The sequence below is a fragment of the Microcebus murinus genome, chromosome 19 (assembly GCF_040939455.1).
Source record: "Microcebus murinus isolate Inina chromosome 19, M.murinus_Inina_mat1.0, whole genome shotgun sequence".
NCBI lineage: Eukaryota > Metazoa > Chordata > Mammalia > Primates > Cheirogaleidae > Microcebus > Microcebus murinus.
In genome coordinates, this window is record NC_134122.1 from 11,441,820 (window position 1) to 11,456,278 (window position 14,459).

Genomic DNA, 14,459 nt, shown 5'->3' on the forward strand with positions numbered 1-14,459 from the left:
ACAACGATTTTCCTTTAGCAAACTGAAGTACTCTATAAGCCACTATTATAAGAATCTTGCCTACATAAAAAGAAATACAGTTGGCCATCCATAGCTGTGGGTTCTACATCTGTGGATTTAACCAAGATGGATGGAAAATATTTGGGGAAAAAAAATTTAGCCACGCATGGTGGCACACACCTGCAGTCCTTCCTAGCTACTTGGGAGGCTGAGGCAGGAGGATCTCTTGAGCCCAGGAGTTTGAGGCTGCAGTGAGCTGTGATTGTGCCACCGCACTGTTGCCTGGGCAACAACAAAAAAATTATGTCTCAAAAAAAAAAAAAAAGTCTGTACTAAACACATACAGATTTTTTGGTCATTATTCCCTAAATAATACAGTATAACAACTAATTACAGAGAATTTATGTCATATTAGGCAATATAAGTATAATCTAGAGATGTTCTTAAGTATGTGAGAGGATGCGTACAGGTTATATGCAAATGCCACACAACTTTACATCATGGACTTGAACATCCTTGGATTTTTTTTTTTTTCATAAAATGGATTTTTATATCCACAGGGGGTCCTGGAACCAATCCCCCATGGATATCAAGGGACAACTGTACATTGTTTCTAAGATCCAGTACTTACGGCATAAAAATCAAATATCTTCCCCCCCCAATAAGCTTATTTAATAGAAATTTTATTTTTACAAGTCGTGCTGTAGTCTGACTCATTTATCTACTGCTACATTTATATTCAAGATCATTGTTGTAAACCAGGTCTATACACAGCTTAAGACTGGGAAAATTAACATACAAGGAAAAAAACCACTCATTTTCTTGGTTCTTTTTGAATATTTTGCACATTTCCTCTTTGACAAGAATAAGTATACAGTAACACACTAGCCAACTACAAAAGGCACCACAAACAGAAGCAAAGACACCAAATACTTTGGATACTGTCTATCCATATATACGTGTATCTGAAGGGAGATGAACTTAAGTCACTTTTAATCAGTTAAAACAGGTGAGCTGCATGTTCTTTTGATGCATTTACATTAGATTTTCTTAGAATGTTACTAAACAAAAAGAAAGAGGTAGTTAAAGCGTATATAACATGGCAGGAAGATCTGATTAAAAAGCAGATGCTATAGGGGAACAATTTAAAAGCACACAGGGGTAAGAATTCTGCCTCCAGCATAGAGGAAGAAGCTCCTGACAAATCAATCTTCCCACAGATAACAACTATAATCTCTGGAAAAACAAGAAAAATATATATTGGAACATGAACAAAAACAGGCAGATTTTGGAGGTGAGACAAAAAACTGGAGGACACAAACTGGCACAATAAATTTCCTGGGTGTGTGTGTCTGTGTGTGTGTGTGTGTATGAGACAGAGAGAGAGACTGGCTTTGCCTTCAAGAGCAAATGTGGTCAAAGGGGCGGGGGCCAGTTAAAACTCTAAAGTCCCCTATCTTTCTGGTATGAGGAACCAAAGGAAGAAGCATGGAGGCAGCCAGAAGCAATATAAAGTGTGGAAGGAATTCTAGAAGAGAAGAAAACAGAGAAGGGAGCCTCAATGTGATAGAGACTCCAGCCCAAGTCTCTGGCTGGCCCTTAGCCACTCGTGTGGCAGACTGAACGCAGTCTCAGCTGAGATCTGAGCCATAACCCACCACAAACGTGGAAGAATTTGTAATTTGAGTCTAAGTTAATTGCCTCCTAAAACTAAAACAAAGATATCACTTTTCTTCTGAGGAATGTAATCAAATCTAGAGTCTCCACAAGAGAATATTCACAATGTCCAGGAAACAACCCCAAATAACTCAACATATGAAGAAGCTGGAAAACATGACCCATTCTCAAGAGACATGGTAACTGACAGGTACTCACATTCAGATGACACAGATGCTGGAATTATTAGTCAAGGACTTTAAACAACCTATGTTGTTTAAATAACTATGTTCAATGAGGTGAAGAAATATAGGCTCCAAAAGAAAAAAAAAAAAAGGAAATCTCAACAGAGAAACGGAAAAAACAGAAATAAACTGAATGCAAACACAGAACTAAAAAATACAATATATGAAATAAAAATTCACTGGATGGGCTTAATAATGATGACAGAGGAAAGAGTGAGCTTATAGATAGAAATTATCTAATCTGAAGGAAAGAAAAAAAGAAGGTAGAAAAAAATAAATAGAGCATCAGGAACTACTGGAACAACATCAAAAAGTCTCTTACACAGGGGTAGCTGGAGTCTGAAAAGGAAAGGCAAAAGAGTATGACACAGAAAAAAGACAATATGAATAATGTCTAAAAACTTCCCAAATCTGGTGAAAGACAAATTCACAGACTCAATAAGCTTAATCAACCCCAATAAGTCAATTACAAAGAAAGCTACATCTAAGTTCATCACAGTCAAATTGCTGAAAAACCAATGATAAAGAGAAAATCTTGAAAGTGGCCACAGAAAAAATAACATATTACACACAGGGGAAACGACGATTCAAATGACTGCTGACATCTCATCACAAACCACAGAAGCCTGAAGACAGTGGAACTACATCTTTAAAATGCTGAAAGAAAAACCTGAAACTCTAAAACCAGTGGATGAAGGCAAAAATAAAGACATTTTCAGATAAAGAAAAAATTAGTAAATCATTTGCCAGCAAACCGCAATATAAGAAATACTAACGGAAGTTTTTCAAACTGAAGAGAAAGTATACCAAAAAGAAACTTGGATCTTCAGAATGAATGAAGAACACTGTAAATAGTAAATATCTGGGTAAATTAAAAGCTTTTGAAGAGGGGTTGTTAAAATCTCCTGGGATTATGGAATTGTGTATTTTCCCTTTTAATCTTATAAATGTTCATGTCTTTTCCTTTTGTCTGCTCTCAACCTATCTGTTTATATGTAGTCTTTTGTACAGTATATAGTTGGATCTTGCCTTTTATCCATTCTCATAACTCTGATTTTTAATTGGAGTACTTAATTTAATGTTATTGTAGATATGGTTAGGCCTGCCGTTTTCAAATTTGTTTTCTGTTTGTTCTCTCTGTGTCAAATCATAGAACTCACATTCTTTTCAAGTGTACATAGTATACTCAGCAAGACAGATGTCATGTTCAGCAAGTTTCAATAAATTTAAAAGGACTAAAATCATACTGAAATCTCTAACCACAACAGAATTAGTAACAATAAGAAAGCAAGGAAAATTCTAAGTGTTTCAAAATGAAGCAACACATTTCTAAATAATCCAAGGTTAAAGGAGAAATCAGAAGACTTTTCTCACTTAATGATAATGAAAATACACATATAATTTGTGGGATACAACTAAAGCAGTGCTTAGAGGATAATTTACAGCTTTAAATGCTTATATTAGAAAAGAAAAATGGTCGACATCAACGACTTGGAAGGAATCTTATCTGTGCACACGCTGCTAGCTGAGCATGAGACCTTGAGCATCCACAGAGGACAGAAAGTCCAACCAAAAGTAAAAACTGGGGCAAACTTGCAAATTGTTTGGATATTGAATGTGCTCCCTAACTTGACTGGCAAAGGGTGAAAGCTTTACCAGCTCAAGGTGTTTTAGCACAAGCCCTGACCTAACACTGGCTAACCAATGGAGTATACTAACTTATCGACCACCTCTGGGAAGCCAGACTTAAAAAAAATTTTAGAAGAATTTAGAAAAATGAAGGAAAGAAACATCAATGATAGAAAAATAAATAACATAAGGTTCTATCTCAAGAAACAGGAAAAAAGAAGAGCAAAGTAAACCCAAAACAAGTAAAAGGAAGTAGGGGGAAAACCGAACTAGAAACCAACAAAATAGACAACAGCCACGATACAGAAAAATGAACTAAGCCAAAAGCTGGTTCTTAAGAAAGGTCAACTAAATCGGTAATCTCTAGCTATAATGATCACAAAGAAGCAAGACACAAATGACCAAATAAAAATAAAATAAAAAGCAGTTATCACTACAGAGTCTGCAAATATCAAAAGGATAATAAAAAGCACAGGTAAAGTTTAGAGTTATAAGCAGCTTTTTAGCAAATTCAGTGCTGAATGATCACCTCCAAAGAGTTGTATCCACAATTCTAATATTTATCTGTTCAGCATCACCAAAAGCTGTGCTTTTAAAAACATGATTTAATATAAGCACATTTATATTTTGCACTGAGGCAAAGTCAACTATCTTCCCACATCCCAACAAATCATCCTGAACAAGCTTCTGAGGCAGCATATCAGGAATTTCTACAACTATCTGAATTTGGGCTAGCTTTACAAAATGATTATTGGGTTTTTACCCCTTCTAAAGTCCCTTTATCAATTTCTGCTTTCGGAAAATCCCTCATACTATTCACAGTGTGCTCCAATCTCCAGCTTTCAAAATAAGTGAAAAGGCTATTTTTTCCAGGCTATTTCTATAAAAATTACCAGCAGAGAGACAATATCTTACCAAGATGTATTTTAGGACACTCAAGATAATGTCTAAATGTTTAAAGTATGGCTAGAAAGTTCTACTACATTGGAAATATCATTGAGCTCTCTCTCCCATTTAAAAAAATATTGGAAATATAAAAATCCTAAATATGAATGACGTAGTCAGATTTGACCATTGTTTGTTTGCATGTTTATTTATTTTTTATTTTTTTATTTTTTTTGGAGACAGAGTCTCATTTTGTTGCCCAGGCTAGAGTGAGTGCCGTGGTGTCAGCCTAGCTCACAGCAACCTCAAACTCCTGGGCTCAAGCAATCCTGCTGCCTCAGCCTCCCAAGTAGCTGGGACTACAGGCATGCACCACCATGCCTGGCTAATTTTATATATATATATATATATATATATATATATATATATATATATATATATATATATCAGTTGGCCAACTAATTTCTTTCTATTTATAGTAGAGACGGGGGTCTCACTCTTGCTCAGGCTGGTTTCGAACTCCTGACCTCGAGCAATCCGCCTGCCTCGGCCTCCCAGAGAGCTAGGATTACAGGCGTGAGCCACCGTGCCCGGCCTATTTATTTATTTCATCTACCTCTGGCTGCACTTAGACAGATTTGACCATTAAAGGTGATTTCTTACTTGACCACTCTGAGAACAATTCTTAATCGGAGAAAGTAAGTGGTCTCCTCCATGGCATCAAGTCTCACCCCAGCACATATTGCCTCATTTGAAGAGCCAGAGGGGGAGGAATGCTAAATGTACGGCTTGCATGGGTCATCTGAACACCCCAAGCCACCAGGGACCCTTATCTTCATAGCAAACAAAATGCAGCAGAAATCGAACCAAATGGCATTCAGTAGAATGTGTTTTTTTTCTTTTTGAGACAGAGTCTCACTCTGTTACCCTGGCTAGAGTGCAATGGCATCATCATAGCTCACAGAAACTTCCAACTCCTGGGCTCACGTGATCCTCCTGCCTCAGCCTCCCAAGTAGCTGGGACTACCGGCATGTGACACCATGCCCAGCTACTTTTTTTTTTTTTTGTAGAAATGGGGTCTCACTATTGCCCAAGCTGGTCTCGAACTCCTAGGCTCAAGTGATCCTCCTACCTTGGCCTCCCAAATTGCTAGGATTTCAGGCAAGGGCCACTGTGCCTGGCCAGAAGAGTTTTAATAATTAGTATGAGGTTTCCTAAAAAAGCAGAACTTTCATATTAGGATGTTAAAAATAGCTTTTAAAAATCTTGCTCAGAATTAGTATCACTAAAAGAAAAAAACAGGTGTCGGTTAAAAAGCAACTCCTTAAATGTAAATCGGAAACAGTTTGTAAGAGCCAAAGAAGCCATTATGAGCTGCTATATAAATAGGCATTTAATGATTTTTTCAATGTTACATTATTGATCTAACAGGCCCTCTGTTTCCACTGAAATGAATAAGTAATTTGTTTAAGATAACATTAACAGGATTTGCAGCACATTAGATACCCTGGATCCCTCTTATCATTAGAATTATCACTATAAAAAAAACTTCACATTGTCTTTCAGCAAAACATCTGAATAATTTTAGAAATCACAGCAAATGACCAGAGACATTAGATTCAACCATAACATGCAAAAAGGCATTTCTAAGTCAACATGATGAGTATCATTTATTCAATTCAATAAATATTCAGATAATACCACTCTATGCACTGAAAATATAATAGTGAACAAGAGATATGGTCCCTACTCTCAAAGAGTCTACAGTCTATCTGTGAAAACAATGAAATGAAGTATAAAGGACCCTATGCAAGCACAGAAAATGGGGTCCAATCTCCTACAAAGGGAGCCAGAGAAAACATCCGGAAACTGGTATTTAAGTTGAGATGAGGTGGGAAGTTGGGCATAGCTAGATTCTGGAGGGAGGGGAGGGCTGAGTAAAGGACGGCTTCTGGCAAAGAAAACTATGGTCACAGCCACTGCATGTTCCAATTGCCAGGTGTTTTAAGAGTTACCTTTCATGTAAGAAAAATGACTATGGTGGAAAATTAAACTTTACTAGCACAGCTGCATATACCAAAAGACAACAGTCATCTACATCTTAATCTAGGAAGAAAAAAGGTGAAAGATCACAATTTCACCTTGGCCTATCCCCCCATATTGCCCATCTAAACACATATTTATTTCCTCATGCCCTGGTGTGTGCCAGGCACGAGAGAGGATTCAGTGGTGAACAAGATAAACCTAATGCTGCCTTCAGGGAGCAACACAGAGAAGCAAACAATCAAATACAGTAGAGTGCTTCTGTGGCTACACATGATTCTGAAATGTAGCTCCTTGACTTCGGTTATCATTGAATAAAATACTTGGCTTAAAAGGTACTGTTTGAAGAATCTTCCAGTAATAAGTCAGGGACCAACCATTATTTGACATCAAATATGGTATAATAGGAACATCACAATTATCTTTGACATCCCATACACATAAATAAGGAATTAAGCTCATATTTTCAAATAAATACTATTAACTAGTATTTTACAGATTTCAAAGCACTTTTATGCACACTCATTTCTCTCTCTCTCTTATTTTTTTTTGGCAGTAGAGATAGGGCTCTCCCTGTGTTGCTCAGGCTGGTCTCAAACTCCTGGCCTCAAGTGCTCCTCCTGCCTCAGCCTCACAAAGTGCTAGTATTACAGGCACGAGCCTTCGTGCCTGGCCAGCACTCTCATTTTCATTCTTCACAGCAAGGGAGGCCAAACAGATATTTTAATAATTGCCCATTTAACTTGACTGTCAAGCAGTGATTGTGGAGTGCCAGGCTCTTTGCTGGAAACTTAATACCCACGATCTCATTTCATCCTCATGACAATCCTACCAAGTAGCTAGTGTCCCCTCCCTCTCACAAATGAGGCTTAGAGGGTTTACATAACGTTCTCAAAGACACATGGCTGACAAGTGGTAGAGCTAAAGCTAGTTCCCATGTCAGTATGGGCATCTCCTTCCATCCCACAGGCTGGCTTCAATGTCACTCAAATGTGACCAGTGAGGGAGGTGAAAAGTGGACCCTGGCAGAGGAGATGGGACTAGACTGCCAGTTGGGAGTTTTAGTTCAGTCTTGCAGCCACACTGAAGTCTCACTACAATCTCAACCTCAGGGTTCCTGCCCCCACTTAAAGTTATATTTAGCTTTCTAACAGTTTGATCCCTTTGGATTCTAAAACGTCTTTCTAAGCATTATGGGTAAATGGACTACAAATAAATAGATAAATAAGCAAAAATTAAAATATTTAATAAGCAACATCATTCACACCTGCATGCAACACTATCCCTGGTGTCATGTGCTCCTGAAGTACATTTCACACTGAAATCTGCTATTAAATAACCATAATAAAAGCTAAAAGCTGTGCCACGGTTCATATACATAATCTTATGTAATTCTCACGGTAACCCTAACAAGTCCATACTAGTATCTGCAGATTACAAAGACAAACAGAAACTTCCCAAGGTTAAATAACATGCCCTCGGCCACAGAACCATAGGTGGTGTGGCAGTATGATTCCAAGAGCCTAAGCTTTTACCCTTTATGACACAGCCTATGAGTATTCCTGCCATGGTCAGATGATTAAAAATACCAAAATATTCTGATCTGAATTTGTTATATTTTCAGAAGTTTTTATATATAATTACTCAATGGTTACATTATCAGAATTGTATAGTTTTAGTGTGTGGTACTTTGTTAGATAAAAAAACAATTAGACATATTTTTTCACACCTTTTCCATTATTAAGAACCATTGAATATGTAGCTTAATACATATTTTCTTCAATATTTTATCCAATAACTTTTCAACTTAAGAAAACAGAATGTTTAGTGATGGTTAATATTAAAATTACCTAGGGTACAAAAAAAAGATTTGGTGCTCCATTTTTCAGAACCTATTTTAAAAGCAAATAATATATCATTCAGTTATTTGTAAAACAAGTATTTGACCGAAGTTTAATGGAGTAAATAAACCACAGACATTTATAAATAAATGGTAAAAGCACAGAGATGAACAGGTCAATGTAGGTATCACTTTTCGGTGTTCCCCACTCCCCTCAATTTACTACATGTACTTGTAATTCTGAAAGGAAATCTGCATCTCATTTGAGAAAAGGTACAACGGGAAAAGAACGGAATAGAGGTAAGTGAAAAAATACAACATGTAGGATACTTTATCAATCTAAAGATCGGTCTCATTTTCTCACCTATACACAATACTAATTATTTCCTTTATTTTGGAGACAAGCTCAAAAATAAACCAGGCAGCAATGCTTGTATACCAGCTGACTGAATGCACAGCTTTTAAACTGAGGAGGGTAGAGGGGAGGGCAAGCTCTCACTTTATTTTATATTCAAAACAGATGTCCAAATCGCTTACCAATCTGTACTTGCTCTGGCTGGCTGAGAGAAACAAATGCTGATGTGTCATCAATCCAGGATATCTGAATGTTACCTGTAATATCAAATTAAAAGGTAAAGTGAACACTTGACCATTTAGAGAGCTACCAGATTTAATAATTTGTATATCTGACATATTTCAGTGTAGGCTATAATTAAAGGGAGATAAGGTGCTTCTTTGAAACTGGATCAAAATCTCAACACTACAGAGAGTTAGCCTGCTTAAAACTTAAATCTACCACAGCAGTTATTAGGTTAAAACTTCAAGAGGGGAGCCAAACTACGTGGGAAAAGAAACTGTCCGAAATTTGTTTTAACACAATAGAAAGAGCCTTCCAGATTAAATCCTAGGCCACGCCATCATTCAGTCCAACTGTAGACAAGCACTGGAGACGTTTTTTTCCCATTGAGATCAATAATAAAAATCAGAGACCACTAATAAAAATAAGAGTCTAAAACTACAACTAGCACCGTGGCTCACACCTGTAATCCCAGCACTCTGGGAGGCTAGGGCAGTAGGAATGCTTGAGGCTGGGAGTTTGAGACCAGCCTTGGCAATGTCTCTGCAAGAAAATTTAAAAAATAGCCCAGCAAGGTGGTGCACGCCTATAGTCCCAGCTACTCAGGAGGCTGAGGCGGGAGGGTGGCTTCAGTTCAGGAGTCCAAGGCAACAGTGAGCTATGATCACGCCACTGTACTCCAACCTGGGAGACAGAGTGAGACTCTGTCTAAAAACAAACAAACAAAACAAAACAAAAAAACCCCACAACTATTTCTTTTTAGAGACACCAACTTTGAAAATTAAAAATGGGAAACATGAAAATGAGTCAATAAATGTAACTAGTAATAAGAAAAATTCAATGTTGATATCAAAGCCAGGTAAAGAGAACAGGCAGCAGGATATTCTGGGGGACAAAGAAAAGAAGGAGCCAGAGAGGAAAAAAAAACCAAAACCAAAAACAAAAAACCAAGACACACTCACAGAGGGAAGAAAAACAGAGAGGAGCAAAAAGTAGTACAGTGAAACAGATGAGATTCCCTTAGAGAGGACAACTACTCAGTAAAGGCTAAATGCAAACAGAATGGAGTGGTGGAGCCCGCTTAGGAGAAGGGTGTTGTGGGGTGGGGGGTAGGAAGTTGAAGAAAACCAGAGGGAAAAACAGAGACCTAATTATTCTGCTACCACTCTTCTTGAAAAAATGCAAAACAATGGACTTTATAAAATGGGCAGACATCAGTAGAATTTAGCAATAAAAACAAGTTTTCATTCCTACTAAAATGCTGGAAAATTTTTGAAAACTACTTTGTTTTACCACCAAAGAGAAAAAAAACCTCACCCTTTCAGCTGCATAGTAAAGCAACAATCTGACTTTCCCAATTACAAGTCACTTTCTCTTATTTGGTTACCTCTCCACCCTGCCTGCGTGCATGTGTTGCCTTTTAGATAAATAATACTAGCTAACGTTTACTGAGTAGTTATTATATGCCACATGCTGTTCTAAATGCCCTCCATGGATTTAATCCTTGTAACATGCCAGTAAAGTAATAGTAATAATTATTATTATCAATATCATCATCTTTGATGAGGAAACAAAGATACAGAGAGGGTACTTACTGCCCAAGGTCACATAGCTAATTTTTAAAAATTAAACTGAAAAAAAAATTCTACTCGAAGAATTTTACTTAATTTAGCCAATAAATTTGACTGCATAGGGATAAGAATTTATAAGACCAGAAACAACAGAAGCTTTCAAAAGAAATGAGCCTTGAAATTCAACTACATTTCTATATCTGCATTTAAGTTAAAAAGCTGGACTAGAATTTCAGAAGGATTAGGATAACTTTCCAGAAATATACCTGCTTTCACATACTTTTCTAAAAAACGATATAAAGCTTCTTACTTATAATAAGTAAATACACTTAATTTGAGAAAATACAACAAAGCATAAAGAAAGAAAATAATCCTGTCTAAAACATTTAGTGGTAATAGTATGACACTTTCTTTCAGTCCAATCTCTATAATCATTTAAAAATAGTGTTAGTTATATAGGATGACTACTTTATATCTGCTTTTTACTTCAAATGTTAAAATATAAACACTTTTCAAATATTTTTTAAATGGCTACATACTAGTCCCTTGAGGAGATACATCAACATTCACTAAACATTCTTACTATTAGATATTTAGGTTTTGTTGCCTTCACTTAATCCAAGAATTTCCAAAGAGGATGGCTTAAATACTACATTTATTAAAATAAAAGAGGCACTACTGCAGCCTTCCAATCAGAATGGCCTTTAAAACCTCTAATCAGAAGACTACTCAAATCGACCTACTCGTGTGCCCTGAATGGAAGGGAAGAGAAGAACTGCCCTACCTCATTTGTACCACAAATCGTGATCTGTTCAAACATCTGTTTGTTGCTATGATTATTCAATCTCAAGCAGGGACCTCCTGTCGTTATGAAACAGACATTTTCTCTGAATTTAATCTTAAAAATGACTTCTTCTCAGCCTAGGCTTATTTTCCCTACCAGTAGTAAGGGCAGTCATAGTAATGGTATCTTGCTTTCCATGAATTAAAAGCATTTCATTGTAAGGCGCTGTTAAAAGTTCCTCAGATCATATTAACACAAAGAATCCTAAAACAAAAAAATCCATAAATGAAATTAAAACCTTGAATATTAACATTTTTTAAAAATTTTACCTCAAAGGCAACAGGATTGAAATATTAACATTCTTCAGATTACTGAAAAGTAATCTATACTTATGATTTACTTACCAAAGGCACTGAAAAGTTGGTAAAGGTCGCTGGTTTTCCATTCTTTCGGGAATGTCACGTGGAGAACGTGGTCACGTTTAGGTTGCACTACAAGACAAATTTTTGGTATAATGTTGATAGTTGACAAGTGGTCAAGTAAACCAGTGATTCTCTGATGAAACTAACAACTCCTAAACTTCTTAGGATTGGTAGATTCTGTCATCATAATCTAGACCTCAGATTCTGATCACAGGGGTCCCCAACCTTTTTGGCACCAGGGAATGGTTTCAAGAAGATAATTTTTCCACCGGTAGGGTCAGGGGGGCCTAGGGCAGAGCTCAGGTGGCGATGCCAACAAGCGATGGAGAGTGGCTGTAAATACAGGTGAAGCTTCACTCGCCTCCTGCTGTGCTCCCCCCTTTCCTAAATTTCACGGAAGACAATATTTCCAAGGATGGGGATGGGTGTGACTAGGTGGAGCTCTGTGGCCTGGGGGTTGGGGACATCAACACAGAACTCACAACAATTTGAGCCCTTGAAATTCTATGAAGAAACATCTATTCTCATGAAGTTCCTGTGCAAATTATTCAAAAGGAAAAAAAGGCTACTCTCTGTTAAAGAAGTTTCACTAAACATTGAACTTTCTCCTTTTAATCTTTCTACATGTTTATTTAGTCAAAAAACAAAACAAAACAAAAAAAAGGCGGGGCGGGCATGGTGGCTCACGCCTGTAATCCTAGCACTCTGGGAGGCCAAGGCAGGAGGATGGCACAAGGTCAGGAGTTAGAACCAGCCTGAGCAAGAGCGAGACCCCGTCTCTACTATAAATAGAAAGAAATTAATTGGACAACTAATATATAGAGAAAAAATTAGCCAGGCATGGTGGTGCATGCCTATAGTCCCAGCTACTTGGGAGACTAAGGCAGGAAGATCGCTTGAGCCCAGGAGTTTGAGGTTGCTGTGAGCTAGGCTGATGCCATGGCACTCTAGCGGGGGCAACAGAGCAAGACTCTATCTCAAAAAAATAAATAAATAAAAAATAAAACACTATTCAAATTAAATGGGCTAACTGTTTTTAAGCAGACGCAATCTTGAGTCACAATCTTGTGTTGTAATCCCACACCCACCACTTAACTGTGGAACTCTAAGCAAGAGACTTAACCACTCTTGGCTATAAATTAAGAATGGCAACATTTAGCTTATGGAATTCTCAAAAGAAGGACAGACTAAAATGCAAGTCTAATATGGAGGGCAAGCCAAGAGTATATCCCCAAACTTTCACTGCAGCAATTATCATCACCAAGTACAGTTCACCCATTTCTATATGCCATGACATGTATAAACCAAGGATAGAAAAAGAGCAACAAAATAGAAGATTAAACAAGGAAAAAAAGAAGCAATTGCCTCCCAAATAGATTGTCCTTCGAGTTTTTTAAATGAAAAAAATATATGTATCAACCTACTAAATTTAAATATACACATACTCAAGTAACTAGAAAAAAGAAATTTTACCAAGTTGCTGACAGCTAATATATCTTAAAATTTATTATAAATATTTACAGAAAATAATGAAATTAAGAGTTCTGAGCAAAAATGAAATCACACAGAGAAGATTTTTTTTAAAATTCAATTAATGCATATACTGAAAAATATATTTAAAGAGATTTAAATGAAGACCCAAGGGTCCCATTAACTTAAGCAGTCTTCATAACAACCACAAAATCACTGGCCATTTTTAAGTGAAAAAAGCTTTTTTAGTAATACTTTTCTAGTTATCCCTTCCAGACCACACACTTAAATGTACAGATGCAACAAGAAAATTAAAATTTACTTACAGTCTGGTCCTTCCAAGTTTAGATAGGGGATATCCATGACCCTCATAAGAAATAACCTACAAAAAAAAAAAAAAAAACAGGTAATGAATTAATTTCTTTTAAAAAGTCTATCTAGGCATTTATTAAATTTTTTAGTATTAATAGATGCTCCTTGATTATATTACTTTATTTCCAAAATCAATTCTAAAGCTCTGAAATTTATTTCAGAGATTTTTCTCTTGGGCCAAATATTTATCATGAGTAGAAAAACAAACAAACAAACTGGTATCCTTAACACCTACAACAGTTCCTGGCACTCAGTAGCTGCTCAATAAATATTAGTTAAATGAATGAAATTAGTAATCAAAGAATCAAAAGAAAGTCTTGTGCAGAGCTGCCTTGTTAAGTTAGTCCAAGGAAATTAAAAGTAAACAAATACTAACCATTTTACCAATCTATGAACAAGTGTTCCCACAAATTATAAAAGTAACCCTTATGATTGGTGGCACTGAGCTGAGAAAGACAGCATAGGTTTCTTCGTTTTTAATGAAATGCAAAGTCACTGGACGAATGCTAATCTCTTTGGGTAAACTACACAGTCTGAAATAAGTGACTGTCTTAAAAGCCTACATCATTATTATCATTTAAAATATAATAAAAGCACAAAGCAAAATAGTCCTTGGTTAAAAAAAAAACAACTATCACACTAATATAAACCACAGCAGTCATTTTATGTATATCTTCCAAAATGGATACAAAGGCACTTTTAAAAGAGCACTTGTAAATTACAACGCTCTGTAATGCCATTCAATTTTCTTTTATTTGCAAGATTATGGACAAAATATCAGGCATTCTGCTGTTTGTAAGATGATTTTAATGAGTTTTACTTAGATAACAATATATTGTGCATTTCTGGTAGAGACTACATTATACAGCAAATTAAAAAGGCAATCCAAGTGCCCAACAAGCAATTAGTTTGGCTTCGCTGACCTGCAATTAAGGCACATTATTACTAGGCATTCAAAAGCCAA

General features: G+C 36.5%; 1 protein-coding gene across 1 annotated transcript in view; it reads right to left on the bottom strand.

Annotated features, from left to right (window-relative positions):
• Nucleotides 1-14,459, bottom strand: part of PARN (poly(A)-specific ribonuclease) — a 135,528-nt gene that overhangs the window by 69,787 nt on the left and 51,282 nt on the right. Inside the window, exons 19-21 of the mRNA XM_012736094.3 lie at nucleotides 13,450-13,505; nucleotides 11,636-11,722; nucleotides 8,837-8,911 (exon numbers count right to left, since the gene is read on the bottom strand). Of these exons, the coding sequence (XP_012591548.1) occupies nucleotides 8,837-8,911; nucleotides 11,636-11,722; nucleotides 13,450-13,505 (218 nt within the window). The remainder of the gene's footprint in view (nucleotides 1-8,836; nucleotides 8,912-11,635; nucleotides 11,723-13,449; nucleotides 13,506-14,459) is intronic.